At 35.6% G+C, this 26,595-nt stretch overlaps 1 protein-coding gene across 1 annotated transcript; it reads left to right on the top strand.

Moving 5' to 3' along the window:
- LRRD1 (leucine rich repeats and death domain containing 1) lies at window positions 1-25,574 on the top strand. Its single transcript, XM_058568599.1, has 5 exons — window positions 1-1,947; window positions 5,989-6,187; window positions 21,802-21,963; window positions 24,607-24,724; window positions 25,388-25,574. The coding sequence occupies exons 1-5, from the start codon at window positions 1-3 to the stop codon at window positions 25,572-25,574; spliced, it is 2,613 nt and encodes an 870-aa protein (XP_058424582.1).
- The last annotated feature ends 1,021 nt before the right edge of the window (window positions 25,575-26,595 follow it).

Genomic DNA, 26,595 nt, shown 5'->3' with positions numbered 1-26,595 from the left:
ATGTCTGAAAAGGAGGGTACTTCAGAAGAGCTGGAGGATGTCGCTACTCAATTTGGGAAAGAATCTAGATCATGGTCAGTGGAGGAGCCTGGATTTACTAAAGAAACATCAAATTCATTAAAGGAAGCTTCTGATGGGAAACCTTCCAGCCAGATTTGTGAAACACGTCCTAGAAAGGAAACATTGAGTATATATGATGATACATCAACCTCCTCCTCTGGAAATAAGTCTAAGAGAAATGAGGAACAAAGGAAAACTTCTCAATTTTCTGAAACAATCACTGGATATGACAGCTTATGGTCAAAAACTGAAACTTCACAAAGTCCATCATTATCAATAAGTAAGATGACTGCTGAGTATCAGACTTTCGTTGACTTCCTATCTCATGAAACATTAGGAAAAATTAGTCCACCGCTCTCTGAAGAAAATCAGAAAGGACTTGGCTTAGAATCAGATAACTTTACAGTTAACCTCAAGGCCAAGGGTTTACAAGAATTTCCTAAGGGCATTTTAAAAATCAAATATGTAAAATATCTATATTTAGATAAGAACCAAATCAAAAGCTTTAAAGGGGTAGACTCAGGTGATCTGCTAGGACTTGAAATTCTATCCTTGCAAGAAAATGGGTTATCATCACTTCCATCTGAAATTCAGTTCCTTCATAATTTAAGGATATTAAATGTCAGTCACAACCAAATATCACATATACCTAAAGAAATATCACAGCTTGGGAATATCAAGCAACTCTTTTTTAATAATAATTACATTGAGAATTTTCCTTCTGGCTTAGAAAGTCTTGGAAACTTGGAAATTTTAAGTTTGGCTAAAAATAAGTTACAACATATACCAGATACTCTGTCTAGTTTGAAAAACTTGAGGGTTCTCAATCTGGAATATAATCAGTTAACAATATTTCCTAAAGCTCTGTGCTTCCTCCCGAAGTTAATTTCACTAAACCTTATTGGAAACCTGATATGCAGCTTGCCAAAAGAAATTAGGGAGCTTAAAAATTTAGAAAAACTTTTACTAGATCACAATAGACTTAACTTTTTGGCTGTGGAAATTTTTCAGCTGCTCAAAATGAAAGAACTCCAGTTGACTGACAATAAATTGGAGCTTATCTCACACAAAATTGAGAATTTTAGGGAACTTAGGATTCTAATACTTGACAAAAACTTACTGAAAGAAATACCAGAGAAAATTTCCCACTGTGTAATGTTGGAATGCCTTAGTCTTAGTGATAATAAGTTAACAGAACTTCCTAAGAACATCCATAAGCTTAAAAATTTAAGAAAACTCCATGTAAACAGAAATGATAGAGTAAGAATACCTGAAGATATCTCACATCTTAATAATATGATCAGTCTAGAATTTTCAGGAAATGTAATCACAGATGTTCCCATTGAAATAAAAAACTGCAAAAAAATAACTAAAGTTGAACTGAGTTATAATAAAATAGTGTATTTTCCAGTAGGTTTGTGTGCTTTAGAGTCTCTTTATTATTTAAGTTTTAATGGAAATTATATTTCAGAAATACCTGTGGACATATCTTTCAGTAAGCAACTGCTTCATTTAGAGGTTAATGAAAACAAACTCCTTATATTTTCTGAGCACTTTTGTTCTCTTATTAATCTGAAATACCTGGATCTTGGTAAAAACCAAATAAGGAAAATTCCAGCATCTATTTCCAACATGGTATCACTCCACATCCTTATTTTATGCTGTAATAAATTTGAAACTTTCCCTATAGAAATATGTACTTTAGAAAATTTGCAAGTACTTGATCTTTCAGAAAACCAAATACAGAAAATCCCTTCAGAAATCTGTAACTTAAAAGGAATCCAGAAATTAAACATGTCAAGCAATCAATTTATATCTTTTCCTGTTGAACTATGCCAACTTCAATCACTGGAAGAGCTGAATATAAGTCAGACAAATGGGAGAAAGGTAAGAGATTGATATTTTGGGCTTTGGGGGGAAGGTGGGACTGAAGGGGATCAAAATCTAAGCTGTAGTGTATGTGTGTGTGTTTTAAATTTAGCTGAAATATTTTGTTTTTTAGAGGATAGGCTTTTTTTTTTTACCCTAGACATTGCTTACAAATACACTTCTCAAAACAAAAGATTTATAGGAAACTATTTCATTAATATGAAATGCCAAGTAATTAAAGCTGACAATTTTACAGATTTCTTTTTATTTCAATTTAATTGTAAAAGGAGTTTTAAAGTTATGGATGTATATAAACATATTATTGGAAATTTGGAAAATTGAGAAAAGTTTAAAAAAATCATTCCACAAGAATACTATTGTAATATAACTACTGGTATTATGTTGATACAACTTACTTTTAGTCTTTTTTTTTCTTATGTGTATGATTTTATAAGCACTTATAAAAAGACTATACACTCAATTTTAAATTCTTCTATTTTCACTTAATGTATCATAAGCATTTCCCCACAATATAACACAATCTTCCCAATAATTGTTATAACCAATACATGATTTATGTAACTAATCCTCTGTAAGCATTTAGGGATGTTGTAATTATTCATCATCATAAATAATGCTGTGGGGCCGGCCCTGTGGCTTAGCGGTTAAGTGCTTGCGCTCCGCTACTGGCGGCCCCGGGTTCAGATCCCGGGCGTGCACCGACGCACTGCTTCTCTGGCCATGCTGAGGCCGCGTCCCACGTACAGCAACTAGAAGGATGTGCAGCTATGACATACAACTATCTACTGGGGCTTTGGGGGAAAATAAATAAATAAAATTAAAAAATAAATAAATAAATAAATAAATAAATAAATAATGCTGTGATGAACGTCTTCAAAAATATAGACCTTTTTCATGTTTTGCTAATTCCTTTGGGAATTATCCCTAAAGAATTGCTGTATCGATGGGAATAAATGTTCTTATAGGTTAGCATTTCATTTTACTCAAACTCTAAAGAGTGAATTTTATGGAAATACTTTTTTAAAAATCAAAACATTACTGATTTATATTAAGATTTGTATTAATAAAAAGGACACAGCTATTATCTGGCTATTTTTAATTTGACCATCGCAGTCAAATTAAAGTCCTTTGATTGAGACTGGACTATTATCTAGATCAAGATTTCCCAAAGTCTGTTCCTAAAAACACTAGTCCCATGAGCTGCTCCTCAAAAAATAAAATAAAAAAATAAATAAAGGGGAGAGAGGTTCCTGTGATCAAATAGCTTTGAGAAGCATTGGGTTTTTCTCTTAGAGAATCACAATGAACGTTAGTATATTAAAAGCTCTGAAGAGTCCTGCGCTAAAGAAACTTGTTTGTCTCCATTTAACCCAAATTTCCCAAACTTATTTGACCTTTTTTAACCTAACAACTGCTATATAATACATTTCCAGAAAAGCTACTCCAGGGAATACTTGCTTAAGTAGATGGAATGAATAATGATACTTGTGTTTTAAAAGTTATTTTTGTACTAAAAGACACATTTTAGTTCTGCATTATAATCATCAACTAATTCCTTGGCTGATTTATAAACCTCCCACTTTCTCCTCCCGTATTTTGCTGTGGAAGTCTACAAGGCTGTGTCCTTAATTTCTCTTTTCTATTAACTCCTTCCTAGACTTCACCACACCATGCACATGACCCTCAAATCTACATGACTAGAGCTGATCTCTTACTAGTGCTCTAGTCCCCTAGTTCCCAATTTCCCTGGAAATTCCCTGCTCCTCTATTCTTCTATTGTCTCAAACTCAACATAATTTCAAAATCAAACTCATCTTTCTTTTCAATGTAACTCCCTTCAAAACTTCTCCATTTTTTTCTCATTCTACTTTCTTCAGACCTGCCCATTTAGAAATCATAGAATCATCTTTGACTGTTCCTTTTCCATCACCAGTTATATTGAATCTTATACCAAAATTGTCTCATTTTTCCTCTGAAAAAGCCCTTGGATCATCTCCCTGATTTTCCAGTGTCACTGTCTCCATCCTGGTCCATGACCATCACTCAGTTCATGCCTAGACTACTCGAGGAGCCTCCTGACTATTCTCTTTGATTCAGTCTCCTCCTTTTTACTAGGACTTGTCAAAACTGTCAGACTTCATTCCAGAGGACTGTTCTCGGAAATCCAGATTACATATTTATTGCTTACTCATGGTGGGTGGTTGCCAAAGGCACCAGTCCACATCATTACAACATCGTTTTCCATATGGAAAAAAACGATTTACAAGAATTCCTCTGAAAAAGAATATCCTATATTATTGGAAAGATCACTTTGATAACCCCTTTTGGGTAGAGGTGAAAAGCTCAAAGGATTAATTTATATAATAGCAGATGGTCACTAAACAGTCTTCTGAAGAAGATGAGTCAGGTTAATCACAGGGCTTTTATTTTGCTACATGAAGGATGCCCAACAGGAGTCTTCCTTCCATAGTAGCTCTATCATCACACAATTGTCAGGCACTTCTTCTAACAAATGTTGAGCAAGTAGTTAAAGAATACCTATTTGATAGATTGTCAAATTATGGACCTGCCCACCTGTCTTGATCTGACTCCTACCTCATGGGCCCAGCTCTCAAGTCTTGCCATAGCTTGGTTCCATGTTCCTTCTTCAAACATATCTCTCTTTGCTTCTTATCACCTCTCTTGACTGGTCACCTTCTCACTGGCCACTGATATTTGTCTTGCCTTAAGTGTCCTGTAACTTCTATCCAATCCTATTCATTCTTAAGAGGCCACTCGAGTTCCACCTGCTACATGAAGCTTTCTTTTAGTTCTCCGATTTGTACTGATATAGTCTCTAAACTTCCAGATATGATTATTGTATTCTTTATTTTGGCACTGGATTGCCTATTGCTTAATTCTGTTTCCTGATTTTTTATTATGCACGTATTTTGTTCCTTGAACTAAGTTTTCATTTCCTTGAAGTTAGGGACTGTCTCTTGTGCTTCTTTTATATCTGGAAGAACATTGAGCACAATATCCAGTATTTACCTTGTTGTTTGGTTATTTCTGAGGAGTCCATATATTCAAAATTCTTTTGTTCACTCACAGAACTTCCTTTATTTCAAAAGCCACAGATAATGGCCTTATTTTCTTTGAATACGCATTTCTTCTTCCCTTAGCAGAGTATCTTAATTCCTGTTATTTTGTAATATTTTTATACGGAAATTTTTTTTTTTTTTGGTGAGGAAGATCAGCCCTGAGCTAACATCTGATGCCAATCCTCCTCTTTTTTTTTTTTTTTTTTGCTGAGGAAGATTGGCCCTTAGCTAACATCCGTGCCCATCTTCCTCTACTTTATATAGGATGCCACCACAGCACGGCCTGACAAGCTGTGCATCGGTGCGTGCCCAGGATCTGAACCTATGAACCTGGGGCCACTGAAGCTGAGCACCCACCCTTAGCCGCTTGTGACACCGGACCAGCCCCTATATAGAAATTTTTATTTGAGGCTACATTGACAAACTGAGTGTGTCCACTCAAAATGGTTTTATTGAGCATTTACTGAAAATGCATTATGCTTGGGAATATATACACAAAAAGCATAAACGTATATCGTGTCATTTAAAAATCCAAGGAAAACACACAAAGGACTAATAAAAAGCAATGTTGATAAGAATAGGAATAAAGAGATCAAATGTGGGACAGAATAGTTGGGAAAGACTTCATGGAGGAGAAGAAACCACAGCAGGATCAGATTTAGGGAGGGAAGGAAGGGATAAGGTGGCAATAAACATCGACCAATGGGAGAGTGAGGGAAATGGGTTAGCAAGCCACAGGGTTGAACTGGTAGCGCTGGTCAGACTGGGGAGGTACTTGGATGCTGCACAGTATGTTGTGGGTTTTAGCAAGGAAGGGAGCCACAAAGAATTTGTGACATAGTGAAAATATCTCCTGTTTAAGACAAAAAAGAAAAAGTCCCTCCTTCCATTTGGTATTAGAAAAATTTTTAGTCATAGAAATATTTATTAAAAATATAATTGTGTCATCTTTTTACAGCTAACAAGACTTCCAGAAGAGCTATCTAATATGACTCAACTTAAAGGACTTGATATCTCAAATAATGCAATCAGAGAGATTCCAAGAAATATAGGAGAATTGAGAAGTTTGGTTAGTTTAAAGGCATATAACAATCAAATAAGTTATTTGCCACCATCTTTTCTATGTTTAAGTGATCTCCAGCAACTAGACTTGAGTGGTGAGTGTCAAACACAATCAATAAGCATAATCAATAAGTAGAGTACTAGTGTCTAGGTTGCAAATTTTGCTGACAATACAGAAAGGCAAACAGTCAACGTAATGTATTAAGTGCTGGTTGGAAGGAAATGGCTATCGTAGGTACAGAAAATGAGAGCAGAGCATAAGGTCCAGTGCCTTCCCTGAAAAAGGTTATAATCTAGCTGGGGAACTTTAACATATGTTCATTTCCTTTCTGCCTTCTCTGCTTATACCCAGTCATTCAGTATTTCTTCCTTTTCTAACCCGACCTCATGTCTCCCTCTACACACACCTACTTTCATAACCTTAGGTTAGCATTTTCTCTATTTTATCCTCTCTGCTGGCTCCCTTGATCCCACTCCTAGTCTGCACTACTCTAATACCTTACAGGCTTTTACAAAGTAAATCACTACAACAACCAAAAAAAAAAAAGAGTAAATCACTCTCTCTAAAGATATGAGAAAAGATTTCCCAAAGCACAACAAACACCAGACTGGTATTTTTCTTAATAATTTTTGTTATGAAATATTTCAAACTTACAGAAAATAATAAACACTTGTTCACCTACTCCCAGGTATAAGGAATGTTAACATTTTGTGATATTTACTTGAGATATTTTTGATCATTAAGAAATAAAATAATAGAGTTGAAACTTCTTTTGTACTTCTTCTCAAAATAGAAGTAACTACTGTACTGAAATTGGTGTATATCTTTTTTCCATCCATGTTTTTATACATATATATACATATACACACACATACATATCTCCATTAAAAAGTAGTACTATTCTGAGTTTTTTAATTTTGTTAAATCTTATCATACTACATGGAATATAATTTACCATTCTGTAATTTGCCTGTATCATTTGTCATTTCTAAAATTACTCCATGTTAACTTACATGTAGACCTATTTAATTCATTTTAAATGCTGTATAATATTCAATTATATGGTTAAACAACAATTAATCCATTATCCTGTTGATAGACAATTAGGTTGTTTCCAATTTGTTTGCTACTATAAACATCCTTATACATGTTCTTGGTATATATCTGCTTGAGTTTCTTTAGTACATATAGCTATAAGTAGAATTGCTGGATCAGAGGGCATGTACATCTTCAATTTTACCAGATTTGTGCAAATGATCTCCATAGTGGTTGTACCAGCTAACCACATGAACAGTTGAGTTTATGAAATGATATCTTTCAGTTGGAAGTAGTACTTATAACCAGAGCCCTGCACTTTCTTAAATTTAGAGAATTTCTAGATTAAAAACAAAGTTCATCTTTTTGGTAGAATAGTACCAGTAGTACAATAAAACCTGCAGTAATGCATCAATATTAAGATATGATGCAACTGGAATTTCTCTCCTAAATCTCCAGAATTCCCAGTAAGTTGGCTGTGCAAGTACACATCAGTCATTTCATTAATTTTGCAAAAAGTTGCAATAACTCAGCCCTGCAATTGAATTTTTTGGTCCCACTTTTGTGTTATGGCAAAGTTTTACTGTATTTTAGAGAAGCTATCTATTTTGTCCAAGTGTAAGACATATTGCACTCACCTACGATTTGTGCATGGAAAAAATGAAGGCTGGCCAGAGCCTCCTGGTCCATTGGAGAACATGACTACCAATGGAAGCATAGTTCTCTGGAGCATGGCTTTCTAGTACAGACTCAAGACAGAATGGGGAGATCATAGACTTTTCTGTGAGCTTAGCCAGTACTCTGTTAGTCTCTATTAGAATTAGAAAAATGTATCAATCAGGATCCAATCAGGAGACAGAAAGCACACCTTAGTTAATGACTAAATATAATATTATTCACCACATCACTGAAAGGGTGAAAAGAGAATTTTAAGATTATCACAAAGGTAGCAATGGCGGGAAGCAGTAACCACTCTATGGCTGAGGGAATAAAATGAAGAAGCTGGAATTGTCAAAACTTACAAGCTTGGAGGAGGGGCCACGCAGGGTGAAACCTAGGAGTCTGAGGATGGAGCACTGCTTGGCTGGTGCTGGTTTCTCTGAGCTTACTGGTAGTGTGTGTGTGTGCGCACGTGTGAGAGAGGTAAAGCTAGTTCTGCAAGTGTTAGGAAGACTGCCAACTGCATTCAGCTGTTGCTGTGCGAAGGCACTGTTGCTGGTCGGGTAAAAGAGTGTTGCTAGGGTGACATGCAAGAAAAAACAGTCAAGAAGCCCACGGACGTGGGTTTGGAGCTAAGAGACAATTACTAAACAATTGGCGTGCCCACATCACCAGCATTTATTGCCAAATTTGAAGTCAGAAGGGCTGAGTTCAAATCGCGTCATTTAATCTGTCTCCTCCATTCGTAAATGAAGCTAACAGGAATACCCATGCCGTAGATTTGGGTTGCGGACTGAATGAGACTTTGAAAGCCTGTAGCATACTATGAAAGCATTCTTCAAACAAAGATGTTTATATACTCTTATGAATGAACCCCCTCTGGCACGAACTGCAGTGAATTTAGGAAGATAACCCATCTGAACCTGTTTTTCTCATCAGCAAGATAGGAAAGCTACGACTTCTACTTGTTCACAGAGTTGTTGTGGGAGTATAATTAGATAAAACTTATGAAAATGTTGTGACAAATGTGAAGCATTATACCAATGAAGGAGATTTAGAGATTAATTCCTTTCTTTCCTCATACCATGGGCTTCGAGCAGGACAGACCTTAGAATTCTGGCTCCATCATTAGCTAGGAAGTTATTTTTTTTAGTGTTAAGCTTTTGTTTCCTAATCTGTAACTGGAAATAATGATATCTACTCTTTGCATTGTGAGGATTAAATGGTCAATCAGTAAGCACAAAAACTGATGCAGTGTAGGTTTTTAACAGATGTTAGCTCCTCTCCTCTAAGTAGCCAAAACACCAAGTGAAAGGAAGGTAGATTGACGTGTGAGCTGCTTGTGGTTGTCCTCGGGGAGGACACTTCTCCTGCCTCACGGTTCTCTCTACAAATCTGCATTGATAATGCAACTGTGCAGGATTTCATCATCTCCTTCCTGCAAGACAGCTAGTTATGCTGGTATAGTTCTATGTTGCTTACAGCTAGCCTCTGTTCTGATGCCCAGTGCCTGTGCCAAACCAGTTGTTAAATATTTTGATTATCACCACTGATTACATGGACTAATGTAACAGCCTCTGAAAGGTCTCCTACCTATAGCCTCTCTCTCTCGTCCTGGTGTTATTGCCAATATTTTTAAACACTTTTTATTGAAGTATGATATACATACCAAAAAAGTACATATTGCCTCAAAAAATTAAAATTAAAAATAGAACTACCATATGATCAGCAATTCCACTTCTGGGTATTTATCCAAAGGAAACAGAAACAGTAACTCTAAAAGATACATGCACCCCCATGTTCATTGCAGCATTATTTATCTAAGTGTCCATCCATTGATATCGCGTCATATAAATGCGGTATAGAATATAGCCAGCCTTGATGGTCTAACAGTTAAAGTTAGGCGCTCTCACTGCCTTGGCAGCCTAGGTTCGTTTCCCAGTCGCGAAACCACACCACCCCTCTGTCAGTTACCATGCTGTGGTGGTGGCTCACATAGAAGAACTAGAAGGACTTACAACTAGGATATACAACCATGCACTGGGGGGGGGGGTTGGGGAGAAATGTATATATACATGTACAATGAGATATTATTCAGCCATAAAAAAGAAGGAAATCTTGGGGCCGGCCCGATGGTGTAGTGGTTAAGTTCACATGCTCCACTTTGGTGGCCCCGGGGTTTGCGAGTTCAGATCCCAGGGATGGACTTACACACTGCTCATCAACCCATGCTGTGGTGGCATCCCACATACAAAACAGAGGAAGACTGGCACAGATGTTAGCTCAGGGACAATATTTCTCAAGCAAAAAAGAGGAAGATTGGCAACAGATGTTAGCTCAGGGCCAATCTCCCTCACCAAAAAAAAAAAAAAAAAAAGAAGGAAATCTTGCCATTTTCAACAACCTTGAGGGCATTATGTTAGTGAAAAAAGTCAGACAAAGAAAGACAAATATCATATGATCTCACTTATATGTGGAATCTAAACAAACAAACAAAAAAACTGAACTCATAGACAGGGAGAACAGATTGGTGGTTGCCAGATGTGGGGGGTGGGGTGTTGGTGAAATGAGTGAAGGGGATCAAAAGGTACAAACTTCCAATTATAAAATAAATAAGTCCTGGGGATGTAATGTATAGCATGGTGACTATAGTTAATGATACTTTATTGTATATTTGAAAGTCACTAAGAGAGTAGATGTTAAAAGTTCTCATCACAAGAAAAAAATTTGTAACTACGTATGATGATAGACGTTAACTAAACTTACTGTGGTGATCATTTCAGAATATATACAAATATCAAATAATTATTTTGTACACCTGAAAGTAATATAATGTTGTATGTTAATTTTATCTGAATTTTTAAAAGTACATATTGTAAGTGTATGTCTCAATGAATTTTCACACACTGAACAAACCCATATTTCAGGACCTGGATCAAGAAACAGGACATTCCCAGAAACCCCTTCTTGCTTCCTTCGAGTCTTCTCTCTCTTCTCTCAACTAAGGATAACCACTATCATGATTTCCAATAGTGTGCCTTAAATCATAAAGTATACACTCTTTTGTTTCTGGCTTCTTTCAACATTATGTTTTTGAAATTCATTCATATTATTCTGTGTAGTTGTAAGACCATTCACTCTCAATGCTGTGTATAGTCTATTATGTGAATATACTGTCTTTTATTTATTTCTGCTGTTGATGGACATTTAGTAGGAAAGCAGTTGTTTCCTTGAGGTCAGATAACAAACTGTGTGTAATTTCAGTCCTTTTAAATTTATTGGGACTAGCTTTATGGCTCAGCATATAGGCTACCTTGATAAACATACCATATACTGTAAAAAAGTATTCTGCAAGTGTTAGATACAGTGTTTTATGAATATCATATAGATCCAGGTAGTTGACAGTGCTGTTGGAATCTTCTGTCTTTATTGATATATTGTTTTGTTATGTTAATTGCTTAGAGAGGGGTGTTAAAATCTACAACTATGGTTGTAGAATTGTATATTTTTTGCTTTAATTGTCAATTTTTTTCATGTATTTTGAAGGACTGTTACTAGAAAAACACATATATGATTATCATGACTTTCAATTTTAATGAATTGATTTTGTGTGTGTGTGTGTGTGAGGAAGATCAGCCCTGAGCTAACATCCAATGCCAATTCTCCTCTTTTTGCTGAGGAAGATTGGCCCTGAGCTAACATCCGTGCCCATCTTCCTCTATATTATATGGGATGCTGCCACAGCATGGCTTGTCAAGCAATGTGTTGGTCCATGCCCAGGATCCAAACCTGTGAACCCCGGGCCGCCAAAGCAAGGTCTTAACTGTTACAGCACCGGGCCAGCGCCTGAATTGATTTTTTTATCATATAAAATACCTATCTCTAGTAATAATCTTTATGTTGAAGGGCATTTTATCTAATATTAATATAGCCTTTCCAGACTTCTTATGCTTACAGTTTGCATGGTATATCTTTACTATCAACTTACTTTCAACATATCTGTGTCTTTATATTTAAACTACATCCCTTGTAGATAGCACCTGTGTCTTTATTTTTAACGTGAACCTCTTTTAGACAGCATATAGATGGGTCTTGCTTTTTCATCCTGTATGGCAATCTCTGCCTTTTAATTGGAGTATTTAGTCAATGAACATTTCATATAATTATTGGTATGGCTGAATTTAGATCAGCCACTTTACCCCTTGTTTTCTGTTTCTCTCCTCTGTTACTCCTTTTCTGTCTTCTTGTTGAATTGTTTTTCTTTGGTAGCTTTCAAGATTTTCTCTCTATCTTTCATTTTCAGCAGTTTGACTATGCTGTGTCTAGGTGTTTTTATTATAATTAAGACGAAATTCACACAACAAAAAATTAACAATTTTAAAGTGAACAATTTGGTAGCATTTAGCACCTTAACAATGTATCGCAATGTACCACTACCTCTGTCTAGTTCCAAACATTTCATCAACGCCAAAGGAAACCCCATACCCATTAATCAGTTGTTCTCTGTTCTTCTTTCCTCTCTTTCCCTAGCAACCACCAATCTGCATTGCATCTCTACAGACTTTCCTAATTTTATGGATATTTCATATAATGCAATCATATGATATATGACTTTTTTTGACTGGCTTCTTTCACTTAGCATAACGTTTTCAAGGTTCATCCACATTGTAGTTTGTATCAGTAGTTCATTCCTTTTATGGCTGAATAATATTCCATTGTATATATATACTACAATTTGATTACCCATTCATCCTCTGATGGACATTTGGGCTGCTTTAACCTTCTAGCTATTGTGAATAGTGCTGCTACGAACATGTGCGTACATGTGTTTATTTTAGTACATGTTTTCAATTGTTTTGGGTATATTCCTAGAGTTGGAATTCCTGTGTCATATGGTAATTCTATGTTTAACTTTTTGAGGAACTGTCAAGCAGTTTTCCGAAGAGGCAGAATCATTTTACAATCCCACCAGCAATGTACAAGGATTGCAATTTCTCCATCCTCATCAATATCTGTTATTTTAAATATTTTTGGATTACAGTTATGCTAGTGGATGTGAAGTGGCATCTCACTGTGGTTTTGATTTGCATTTCCCTGATGGCTAATGATGTTGAGAATCTTTTTAGGTGCTTCTTGGCCATTTGTATATCTTTTTTGGAGAAATGTCTATTTAAGTCTTTTGCTCATTTTTAAGTTGGGTTGTTTTGCTGTTGAGTTGAAAGAATTCTTTATATATTCTGAATACTAGACCCTTATTAGACGTATTATTTACAATTTTTTACTCCTATTCTATAGGTTTTCTTTTCATTCTCTTGATAATGTCTTTTGACATACAAAAGTTTTAAATTTTGAAGAAATTCAAATATCTATTCTCTCTTTTGTTGCTTGTGCTTTGGTGTCATATTTAAGCATCCATTACCAAATCCAAGATCATTAATATTTATGCCTATATTTTAAGAGATTTTATAGTTTTATCTCTTATATTTAAGTTGTTGATCCACTTTAAGTTAATTTTTGTATATGGTGTGAGGTAGGGGTCTACTTTCACTCTTTTGCATGTGAATTTCCAGTTGTTCTGGCACCATCTTTTGAAAATATTATTTTTTTCCCCTTTGAGTGGTCTGGGCACCCTTGTTGAAAATTAATTGACCATAGGTATATGGATTTATTTCTGGATTCTCAATTCTATTCCACTGGTCTATAATGTATGTTGAACATATGCCAGTCTCATACTGTTTTGATCATTGTAGCTTTATAGTAATTTTTGAAACAAGAAAATGTGAGTCTTCCAACTTTGTTTTTCTGTTCTCAATACTGCTTTGGCAATTTGAGGCCCCTTGCAATTCTACAAGAATTTAAGGATCTGGTTTTCCATTTCTGCAAAAACGGCCATTAGAATTATGATAGAGATTGCATTGAATCTCTAAATTGCTTTGGGTAGTATTGCCATCTGAACAATATTGTCTTCCAATCCATGAACACAAGATATCTTTCCATTTATTTATGTCTTTTAGATTTTTTTCAGCAATGTCTTATAGTTTTCAGTGTACAAGTCTTGAACTTCCTAGGTTGAATTTGTTCCTATATATTTTTTTGATGCTACTGTAAACGGAATTACTTTCTTAATTTCATTTTCATTGCTGGTATATAAAAAAACAATTTTTGTGTGTTGGTCTTGTATCCTGCAACTTTGCTAGATTTAATTATTAGCTCTACTAGTTTTTTGTGGATTCTTTTGAGTTTTCTATGTATAGGATTATGTCATCTGTGAATAGAGGTAGTTTTACATCTTCCTTTTCACTCTGGTTGCCTTTTATTTCTTTTTGCTGTCTAATTGGGCTGGCTATACCTACCAGCCCAAATTTGAATACCAGTGGTGAAAGTGGGCATCTTTGTCTTAGGGGAGTATTAGGGAGAATTTTAGGGGGAAAGCTTTCAGTCTTTCACCTTTGAGTATGCTGTTACCTATGGGTTACTCTAAATGCCCTTTATCATGTTGAGGAAATTCCCTTCTATTTCTAGTTTGCTGAGTTTTTTTTCTTTTAATCATGAAAAGGTGTTGAATTTTGTCAAATGTCTTTTCTGCACCAATTGAGATGATCAAGGTTTTTTTTTTTCTCTTAATGTCATATATTACATTAATTGATTTTCTTATACTGAACCACCCTTGCATTCTAAGATAAATCCCACCTGGTCATGGTGTATAATCCTTTTACTATTTTGTTGGATTTGCTTTGCTAATATTTTGTTGAGGATTTGTTCATAAAGGATATTGGTCTGTAGTTTTCTCTTCTTGTAGCGTTTTTTTCTGGCTTTGGTATCAGGGTAATGCTGGCCTCATAGAATGAGCTAGGAAGTGTTTCATCCACTTCAATTTTTTGGAAAAGTTTGAGAAATATTGGTATTAGTTCTTCTTTAAATGTTTGGTAGATCTCACCAGTGAAGCCATCAGGCCCAGGACTTTTCTCTGTTGGGAGATATTTGATTACTGATTCAATCTCCTTACTAGTTATGAGTCTATTCAGGTTTTCTATTTCTCTGTGATTTAGTTTGTTAGGTTTTGTGTTTCTAGGAATTTGTCCATTTCATCTAGGTTATCCAATGTATGGGCATAATATTGTTCACAGTACTTTACAATCTTTTTATTTCTGTAGCATCAGTAATAATGTCCCCATTTTCATTTCTGATTTTAGCAATTTGTCTTGTTTCTTTTTTTCTTAGTCCATCTAGCTAAAGGATTATCAATTTTGTTGATCTTTTCAAAGAACCAACTTTTGGTTTTGTTAATTCTATTGTTTTTCTATTCTCTAGTTCATTTATGTATCTGCTCTATTCTTTATTATTTCCTCCTTCTGATAACTTTAGCTTTAGTCTGCTTATCTTTTTCTAGTTCATTTAGGTGTAAAGTTGAGTTATTGAATTGAGGTATTTCTTCTTTTTTAGTATTGGTATTTCCAGATATAAATTTCTTTCTAAGCATTGCTTTTGCTGCATCCATAAATTTTGGTATATCGTGTTTTCCTTTTCATTCGTCTTTTCACATTTTCTAATTTCCCTTTTGATTTCAAATTTGACACATTTGTTGTTTATAAGTGTTTTTATTTTATTTTATTTTATTTTTTTATTTTTCCCCCAAAGCCCCAGTAGATAGTTGTATGTCACAGCTGCACATCCTTCTAGTTGCTGCACGTGGGACGCGCCCACAGCATGGCCGGAGAAGCGGTGCGTCGGTGCGCGCCCAGGATCCGAACCTGGGCCACCAGCAGCGGAGTGCGCGCACTTAACTGCTAAGCCACGGGGCCGGCCCTAAGTGTGTTGTTTAAATCTGTAAAATTTCCAGTTTTCCCTCTGTTATTTTTGCTAGTTTCATTCCATTGTGATCAGAGAAGATATATTATATGAGTTCAATCAATTTTAATTTACTGAGACTTGTTTTGTGGCCTAATATATGGTCTATCCTGGAGAATATTCCATGTGCACTTGAGAAGAATATGTGTTCAGCTATTGTTGGTTGGAGTGTTCTATGTATGACTGTTAGGTCTAGTTGCTTTATACTGTTGTTCAAATCCTCTATTTCCTTACTGACCTTTTGTATGAATGTTCTATCCATTATTGAAAGTGAGGTATTAAAGTCTCCAACTATTATCATAGAACTGCCTATTACTCCCTTCAATTCTGTCAATATTTGCCTCATATGTTTTGGGGCTCTGTTGTTTGTTGTGTAAATTTATAATTGTTATATCTTTGTTATGTATTGATCCTTCTATCAATATATACTGTCTTTCTTGTTCTTTGTAACAGTTTTTGACTTAAAAACTATGTTGTCTGATATTAGTATAGCCACCCTAGCTCTCTTTTGGTTAGTATTTGCATGGATATTTTTTTCCATCCTCCAATACCTAGTGCCATGAAAGAAAAGAAAATACTATTTTCCCAGTCTTTGCAGCTTAGCTCTAAGCTGGTGCATTTCAATGCTAAGCTAGGCCACCTACAACTCTGTCTTAGTCTTCCTCTTCTGGTTATGTGGTGCCCAGAGATCCACCATAGATGCAAGCCTAGGATTCTCTCAGTTCTCTTCCAAGCATGTGTCTAGTCCTGGCCATGCCTGATGTGTTCCATTTTCCCCCGAATACACTGTGGCCCTTCTGAGCCCTTATTCCCCCAAGAAACTTCCTGCTCAGCTTCCTCCTTCCTGGGCTTTTGGATCTGTTTGCTGCTTGCCCTGTCTGCTGTCCCTTGGCCCAGGTGGGTATGAACAGTGTATGTCTTAAAATGTTACAACAACTGTCACTGGGAAAGCAGCTCCAGCCTGAGTAGGGTGAACAAAACAAAGGTCAGCCTTTGTGTCAGTCCCTCGGGAAAACAACAGAGAGGGCAAAATGCAAAATCACAGTATTTCAAGGACAAAGTCCATATTACCTCTCCGGCACCAGCAAGCTTCACCAGGAATGTGGGCTGCTACACTAGGAAATGAAGGATGGTAGGGAATTGAGTGAAAAAGCCACCATGCTCTCTTACCAAATTTCTGCTGCCTTTTTCTTCCATTGAGCAGTATTCTGGTTACTGTAAGATTTGGACTAAATTCCAAAATTCTGAAAAAGCTGATTCTATCTGTCTTTTCTAGTTTATGATTGTTTCAGTGGACAGGCTGATTCTTTGAAAGCCCTACTCTGAATTTTCTGTGACGTCCATCTTAGGTGTGGTTTTTATGTGCATTAATATTGCTTGGATTTCACTGAGCTTCTTGTCTGTATATTTATGTATTTTACCAATTTGGGGGATTTTTCAACCATTATTTCTTCAAATATTTTTTTCTGCCTCATATTCTCACTCTTCTCCTTGTGAGACTCCAATTACCTCTTCATATTGTGCTGCAAATCCCTAAAGCTGTGTGTGTGTGTGTGTGTGTGTGTGTACAGAGCATTAGGGATCTTGTATTGATCTATCTTCAAGTTCACTGACTTCACTATCATCTCTATTCTGGTGTTAAGTCCATGCAGTTAATTTTTTACCTCAGATATTGTATTTTTCAGTTCTAGAATTTCCATTTATTTCTTTTTTTATAGTTTATATTTCTCCCCTAAGATTTCCTATTTTTTCATTCATTATGAGCATATCTTCCTTTATGTTCTTGAGCATAGTTATATTAGCTGCTTTAAACTTCTTGTATGTAACCTACAACAATTGAGTAATTTTCTCTCTTAGGAATGAGCCACGTTTTCTTTTTACTCTGTTTTGAATCCTGGAATTTATAATCTATTCTATTTCTCTCCAAAGAATGTTGATATTTGTTGTTGTTGCTGTTGTTGCTTCATTAGGCACTTAAATTGGCTGAACTAAAAATACAAACTCCTTTACTGTGGTTGGCAGCTCCTTATAGCTCAGTTCAGTACTTTTAGCCATTAGCTGTTATATTTGTTATCTATTGTTGTGTGGCAAATTTCCACAAAATTTAGCTTCTTAAATAAATAAACATTTATTTCACACAGTTTCTGAGGGTCAGGAACCCGGGAGGAGTTTAGCTGACTTGTTCTATCTCAGAGCCTTGTATGAGATTGTAGCGAACTTGTGGGCTGGGGCTAGAGTTAGGTTTGACTGGAGCTGGAGTATTTGTTTCAAAGCTTATTTATATGGCTATTGCCATATGAGCCTGTTCATGACATGGCAACTAGTTTTCCCCAGAGCTAAGTGATACCAGAGAATGAGAGAAGGAATATGCCCAAGATAGAAGCAGCAGTATCTTTAAAAGCTTAATTTTGTGATAATGACAGAAGCTATGTCTGGGGGCAGTGGATATATAGGAAATCTCTGTACCCTCCACTCAATTTTGCTGTGAAGTGAAAAAGCTCTTTAAAAAAATCCAAAGCTACTGAAACAAAACAAATCTTGGAAGTGATATACCATCACTTCTGCTTTATTCTATTAACCACACAGACCAATCCTGGTACAATCCTGGTATAATGTGGGAGGGGACTACACAAGGTGGTGAGTAACAGGAGGTGGGCATCACTGGGGGCTGCTAGATAGCCCTAAATTTATTAAAGGAATCACATTTGTAGTTAAAAGCTTTCACACGAAGGAAACTGCAGGCCCAGATGACTTTATTGATGAATTCTATCAAATATTTAAAGAAGAAACAATGCCAATTTAAGAAATCTTCTTTCATACAATTGAGGATAAAACACTTCTAAACTCATTCTATGAGATCAGTATTACCTTGATAGTCTAATGAGACATAGACATTACTAGAAAAGAAACTTACAAACCAATACCCTGCATGAACATTGATGCAAAATTCCTTAACAAAATTAAACGAAATCAAATCCAGCAATATAAAAAATTATAATATATCATGACCAAGTGGGATTTATCCTGGAAAAGCAAGGTTGGGTTAACATTCAAAAACTAACCAATGTAATTCACCATAACAATATACTGAAGGAAAAAAAAAAAAGCATATGAATATCTTACTAGATGTATAAAAAGCAAAGAGCCTATGACAAAATACAATGTCCATTCCTGATTTTAAAAAGCAAACAACAACAACAACAACAAAAAGAAACCTGTCAGCAAACAAGGAATAGAAGGGAACTTTCTCAACCTGATAAAAGGCATCTACAAAAATCTACAGCTAATATCACACTCAATGGTAAAGGATTAAATTCTTTCCCACTGTGATCAGGAATAAAGCAAGGCTGTCCTTTCTTACCATTTCTCTTCAACATTATACTGGAAGTCCTAACTAGTGCAACAAGGAAAGAAAAAGAAATTAAAAGTACAGAGATTGGAAAGGAAGAAGAAAAAAATGATTTTCTAGGTAGAAAATCCCAGAGAATATACTAGAACTAATACGTGAGTGTAGCAAGATTGCCATATACCATGTTAATATACAAAAGTCAATTGTATTTCTAGTAATTGTGTACTAGTAACGAATGATTGGGAACTGAATATTTTTAAAAGTAACACTTAAAATAACACCAAAAAACAAAATAGGTATAAATCTAACAAAGTATATGTAAGATCTGTATGCTGAAAATTACAAACATAGATAAAATGACTCAAATAAGACCTAAATAAGTGGAGATAACATAGTGTTCATAAATTGGAAGACTCAATATTGTTAATATGTCAGTTCTCCCCAACTTATCTCTAAATTCAACTCAATTCCAATTTTAGCTCATCCTAGCAAGGTTTTCTATTTTGGAAAACAATGAGGCAGCTCTAAAATTTATATGAAAGGCAAAGGAACCAGAATAGCCAAAATTATTTCGAAAAAATACAAAGCTGTAGGACTCACATAGCCTGATTTCAAGACTTATGCAAAGCTACAGTAGTGCAGACAGTATAGTATTGGCAAAACAACAGACACACAGATCAATGGAACAGAACAGAGTCTAGAAATAGACCCAGTTGGTCTATTGATTTTTGTGGTCAATTGATTTTTGACAAATGTGCAAAGGTAATTCAATGAAGAAAGATAGTATTTTCAAGAAATGGTACTGGAACAACTGGATGTCCAGAAGCCAAAAAATAAAACAAACAGCAACAATAAAAAAAAAAAAAAAACTTTGATATATACCACACACCATATAAAAAATCGACTCAAAATGAATCACAGAGCTAAATGTAAAAGTGAAAACTATAAAACTGCTAGGTAAAAACATAGAAGAAAATCTTTGTAACCCTGGCAAAGATTTCTGAGATACAACACCAAAATCACAATCCATAAAACAAATAAATGATAAATTGGACCTCATCAAAATTAGAAACTTCTGCCCTTCAAAAGGTGTTGTTAAAATATGTTGAAATATGGAATAACCGCAACTCTGATACATTGATGGTAGGAATGCAAAATGGTACAGAGGCTCTGGAAAATAGTTTGGTAATTTCTCATAAAGTTATACACATATTTACCATACAACCTACCAATTGCACTCCAACTACACTTTTATTTCAAGTGAAATGAAAACTTATATTTAATAAAAAACTGAGCACAAACGTATATTAGTGGCTTTATTTGTAATCATCAAAAAGTGGAATCATCCCAAATGTCCTTTATCTAGTGAACGAATAAATTATGTACATTCAAATAATGAAATACTTTTCATTAATAAAAAGGAACAAACTATTGATACATCAATAAACATCAATAAATCTCAAATGCATTATGCTAAGTGAAAGAAGCCAGACTCTAAACACTACATACTGTGATTTATAACATATATATGTTATACATATGCATATATGCATATATAATTATGGGTTTATTATATATATTATAAAACCCCAGATATATATATACATACACACACACTCCTAGAAGCAATGAGCAAAACTAGTACCCAGATTTTGGTTTCTAAATACCATTCTTCACTAAAAGGAACCAGGTTCCTTTAGTTATGGCTATAAATAATATAACTAAAAATTTATAAACAATATAAAGGCAAACTTTAGGTCAGTTCCTCTCTAAATGATTACAAATTCTTACTTTGTCATTTACCACAGTTTTACTTTTTATGTCAGGTTTGTATTGTACTAAGGTGGTGTTGAAAAAATTACATTTAGGGAAGTGAAGCTTAATTCCCACTCCTTGTGGGTGGACTAGACTTAGTAACTCAGTTCCAAAGAATAAAGAGTATGGAAAGGAAAAAATCAAAACATTATACTGGAGAAACCTGGCAGACGCTATTTTAGTCAAGGGATCAAGATTAACATCACTACTGATGTGGGTATCAGGTAACCCTGATGTGAGGTGATGAGAGCACTTCACCTCTGTGGTGTGCTTTCCAAAAACACATAACCCTAGTCTAATCATGAGAAACTATATCAGATAAACTCAAGTTAAGGAATATTCTACAAAATACCTAACCAGTACTACTCAAAATTGTCAAGATCATGAGAAACAAGGAAATACTGAGAAACTGTCACAGACCAGAGGAGACTAAGAAGACATAACTGTATGCAGTGTGCTATCCTGGAATGGATTCTGGAACAGAAAAAGGACATTTATAGAAAAACTGATGAAATCCAAAAAATGTCCAAAGTTTATTTAAGAGTAATGTACCGATGTTAGTTTCTTAGATTTGACAAATGTAATATGATAACCCGAGATTTTAACATTAGGGAAAACTACAACAGGATGAGGAGTACACAGGGACTCTACAGTTTCTGCAACTTTTCTGTAAATCTGAAATTATTCCAAATAAAAAGTTTATTTAAAAATTGCCATCATGCCTACTCTGTAAAGTCATTTCCTGTATTATAAGAGGAAAGCCTCCTATCTCATCTGCCATCCTCTATGAGAGGAAGGAACCACCACTCTGATTCTGTTCTTCCTCCTTTTCACTCTCAGCAAGTGGACAACAGTAAAGACTTATGATTTGCCAGCATTGTGAGGATCCTCTGGTACTTTGCCAGTGAGACACAGTAGATGCCCTGTACATAGTTGTTATTTGTCTCCATAGTTTTCTTTTACAGAAAGGTATAATTCAATTATAATTTTTTTTCTACTAGGAAATAATCTGACAGCTCTGCCTAATGGTATCTACAACCTTTTTTCACTGAAGGAGATAAATTTTGATGATAACCCTTTGCTGAGACCTCCAATGGAAATCTGTAAAGGAAAACAATTGTATACTATTGCACGCTATCTACAGAGGGCAGATGAAAGAGATGGTAGGTGATGAGTGAGTGATTGACTAGCTGTTGATTGACAACTAGATGACAAACTATCACCTGTACATTAAAAGACAGTTTGCTTTAATTAGAGGCTTTCAATCTGTCAGAGACATTAAAATATTTGTCATCTTCCCTTTTCTGAAGGTTAGGAGTTTATTTTGATAATTTAGATTATTTAATCTGTGTCCATAGAAGTTGAAACACTGAAAACAGGCAAATCCAAGTGGAGGGATGAGCTGCTTCCTACCTAATGTCCTCAATGCCCTTCAATATGTTTTTCATTATGGTTGTGGCCAGACTCAGAGAATCCACACACAGATTTCTTCATCAGTTCTGATCTACATCACCATACACAGTTGTTCTAAAAGTCATATTTAGCCTTGAAGGAAATCCACAGATACTTTCCATTGATGCCAATCAGTTTTTGGCCCACGATGATCACCCATCTGCAATCCTTGGACAGTCCTCATTCCTTCTGTCCTTAAGCACTCCGTTGGTTGCCCTTGATTATTACAGAGAGCAGGTGCATTTTCTTTAAATGTGCTTCCATTGGACCAGATGGAGACTGGTTTCTCCAGGCCTCTGGGAGGGAAGTTGCACTATCCAATTCTTTCCCTGGGGCTGGGTTCCCAACAACTAAGCTTTTTCCTGGGACTCTGACTTTGCCACTCGCTGTCAATCCTCAGAGTGGATCCAGATTTTGGTCGTCCAATTTAATGCAGTATTTAAGAAGTATTAAATCAATTTAGTAAGTATTGATCCAAATTTGGGGAAAAGGAATGCATGAAATGGTCCCCTAAAATCTTTCTATCATGTACCCTGTCTATGTAATAGAGTTTACATCAGCATAATCTCATAATCTAGTGAGATGGTCACTAATACAGTCCTCTGTAATCCACAATATACGTCCATCTATGTGGCTACCATTCAAAATCTTTTGCAATACTTGGGCCTCACTGATGGAAGGAACCTAAGAGATAAAATTAAAAGTCACAGTAGCGGGCCGGCCCCGTGGCTTAGCGGGTAAGTGCGCGCGCTCCGCTGTTGGCGGCCCGGGGTTCGATCCCGTTTGCCCAGCCACGCACCGCTTCTCCGGCCATGCTGAGGCCGTGTCCCACATACAGCAACTAGAAGGATGTGCAGCTATGATATACAACTATCTACTGGGGCTTTGGGGGAAAAAATAAATAAATAAAATTAAAAAAAAAAGTCAGTAGCTATTTTCTCTAACTTCTATGCAAGTTGGTTCTGCTAATTATTATCATAAAAAAGGGATATTTTATAATAATTTTATTTCTAAAAAATAAAGTTTTTAAGGGTTTCCAAGGATCCATAAAGTATTCCTGTTAGGTAACAGTATTTTAGAGAAGGGCTGTAAAGTTACATGATTGGACCTCCTTGCTAAATTTCAAGTTCCTGAGGAAGGAGGCTTCATGTGGTTCTAGCCTCTACGGAGAAAGTATAATGAGCAATGGCAACAGACCAAAGGCAGCAAAAACAAGAGAACCCTAGCCATTTATCTCCCTTCTTTATGCAAAAGGGGCCTTTATACTGCAGGCTTGGCACCCAGAGAGAGTGAAGAGTAAGTCATCATGGGAGATATATTTATTCTGCAATTAACAAAGAACAGGGGGTCACTTTCTTAAAATTTTACTCAGGAGGTTTTCACTTATATCATCAGCATACAATCTAGACTGAGGGATTAATGATATGAATAAAATTTAAAAAAGAATGCATAGAACATATTTGAGATGATTACAGAGGGGTGGTAGATGGCTAGTTCTTGAAAATTCCCAAAGTACCTTGGTCAACAAAAAAACGGATCTAGTTCAAATTAGCTAGAAGCTTTTTTTTTTTAAACTAAAAACTTTCTACTTATATGTAAGCCAACAATCATTAAATAAGTGATTTGAATATAAAATATGCATATATACACCATATTCAAGTAGATGTGAACTTGGTTTCTCAAGTTAAAGAAACACATTAAAAAGCCATAATTGGGGCCAGCCCAGTGGCTTAGTGGTTAAGTGCACGCGCTCCGCTACTGGCGGTCCGGGTTTGGATCCTGGGCGCGCACCGACGCACTGCTTCTCCAGCCATGCTGAGGCCGCGTCCCACATACAGCAACTAGAATGATGTGCAACTATGACATACAACTATCTACTGCGGCTTTGGGGGGAAAGAAAAAGAGGAGGATTGGCAATAGATGTTAGCTCAGAGCCGGTCTTCCTGAGCAAAAAGAGGAGGATTAGCATGGATGTTAGCTCAGGGCTGATCTCTCTCACCAAAAACAAAAACAAAAACAAACAAACAAAAAAATAAAAACCCATAATTGAAGGAAGGAGTTAAATTCATTTCAAATCCTCAAAGAATTAAAGAAAAGGTTTGAAAATCACTTTGAAGTGGCTTATAATATCCTTTTAAATAGCCATTTTATGTTGTAGGGTTTTCCCGATTTTAGAAGAAATGGAACAAATGGTACAAATTTCAATTTGTGTATTAGGTCTGCATTTTACTTTTCGATTTTACTTGACACGTACTCTTGAGCACAGAAGTAAGAAACCTAGATATAATATTAACTCAAATTAGACTATGTTTTCAAAAAAGATGGCCTAAATTTTCTTCTATGTTCAAATGTAGAGAAAATCTTAGAGAAGATCTTCAAGATAGTTGCCAACAACATCACGGAAACAAATTTTGAATTTTTGTGTCAAAAATTAAATCTGGCAATCTCAGAAACTGATATGTCTACAAAGAGGTAAATATGAATACATACTTATACATATGGAAAAGCTTATCCTCATGTTCTGATTTATATCATATTGATATTACATGGTTTAGGAACATTCATATTAACATAAACTCTAATTTGCTGTGAAAGACTGATTGTAGTTTATTATATATTTGAAATCCATGTGGGTATAGTGTTAAGAGCAAGGGCTCTGAGGACACTGCTTGGCTTTAAATCCTAACTAGTTTTGTGACCTTGGATAAGTCCCGTAACTTCTCTGTGCCTCAGTTTCTTCATTGGTAAAATGGATACACTTACCCAAGAGAGTTGTGATGAGATCAAGTTATAAAGTACTCAGTACTATAGCAGTAATGTACTGGTTTATAGTACATTACTACAATAATATCCACATTTATTGTTTTGAGGTCTTGAGTAAATCTCTCTTAGAATTGAATATTAAATGAATTGTTGATTTTCTACAAGGAAACAAGGGATGGCATGGTGCTAACATTCACTTTCTATGTGCCAAGCTTTGTGCTAAATTTTCATATGGATGATCTTCACCAATTAATTTAATCCTCACTTCAATCTGGTAAATTGGTTTGAAACCCTAGATATATGATATTTAAATAGTTTAAAACAATGTTCTTAATTGATAATTAAAATAACTATTATTTTTCAATTTTTCAGCACTGTTTCATTAAGTGAGAGAGTCCACCAAGCACTTGATAGGTGGAAAATGGAAAGTAACAACTTGTCACCAACCACTGCTGCTTTAAGAGACCAACTAACTCGGGCGCTAACTATAATAGGAGCATATGAGATTATAGACAAAATAACAGCTTTAAAACTTTTTACATGTGCAATTAAATTCTGAACAGTGTATACATAATAAAAACTGAAAACTTACGGTGCACTTACATAATGGATATAAGAGAATTGCATGTCATATCTCTTTTCATGCATTCCTAAGAGATGATAACAATTCATGGCTACCACTCTAATAGTGTTATCATAAAAAAACATTACAGACATTGTTTTGTGTATTTGTTCTGTTGCCTTGGAATTATGATAATGATTTTTAAAAAGAAATAATGCCATTTAAAAATTTTTTGTTACATAACGCTTTTATATAGCCCAAGTTTATAGGTAATAAGGTCATTAGTAACTTTCATTGGAGTTAGAAAGCCAAACTTTCTAACTTTTTTTACGAACTGTAATGAATGTACTATCCCTACTGTTTCTCTATTAGGAATGTGATAGCTCTGTTAAACATAAACCAGGGTGAGGCTCAGCAATGCTCTAGTTGAGTGTCCAGACAGGACTGGTGGAGTGGCCATGTGTTGTCTTGCCTGTCATGTGTGCCTCTCCCCTTCTTCTGCTATCAGAAACCCTCTTTCATATGGGGAACCCATTTCATGTATTTTAGGCAGAGCTGACCTTGTTATATACAACCCTCCCCTGCAGCCACTAACACCAAGGTCTTCCACCCATCTAACAACAGTGATTGATTCAGGGAAAGCCATTTGACTCAAGCCAGCCTAGTAAGAGTTATTCTTGGACCTTTCTGCACAGCTGTCAGGGAAGATGCACTCTTTTTGTTGGTAGGTTATGAGGCTTGGAGTCTTGGTCCATCATGCACTGCTTATGATAATCTGTTTGAGAGCTGGATGGAGAGAGACAGAATCCAGCTGTATTAGTCAGGGTTCTCCAGAGAAACAGAATCCACAGGGTGTATATAGCTATACATATAAGACGAAATGTATTATAAGTACTGGCTCACATGGTTGTGGAGGCCAGGAAGTCCCACACTGCCATCTGCAAGCCAGGGAACCAGGAAAGCTGGTGGAATAATTCAGTCTGTAAGGCCTGAGAACCAGGACCTCCAAAGTCCAAGG

This window comes from Diceros bicornis, chromosome 3, assembly GCF_020826845.1.
Source record: "Diceros bicornis minor isolate mBicDic1 chromosome 3, mDicBic1.mat.cur, whole genome shotgun sequence".
NCBI classification, from domain to species: Eukaryota; Metazoa; Chordata; class Mammalia; order Perissodactyla; family Rhinocerotidae; genus Diceros; species Diceros bicornis.
The sequence above is the reverse complement of the archived record's forward strand: the minus strand, read 5'-3'. Positions and strand labels throughout refer to the sequence as shown.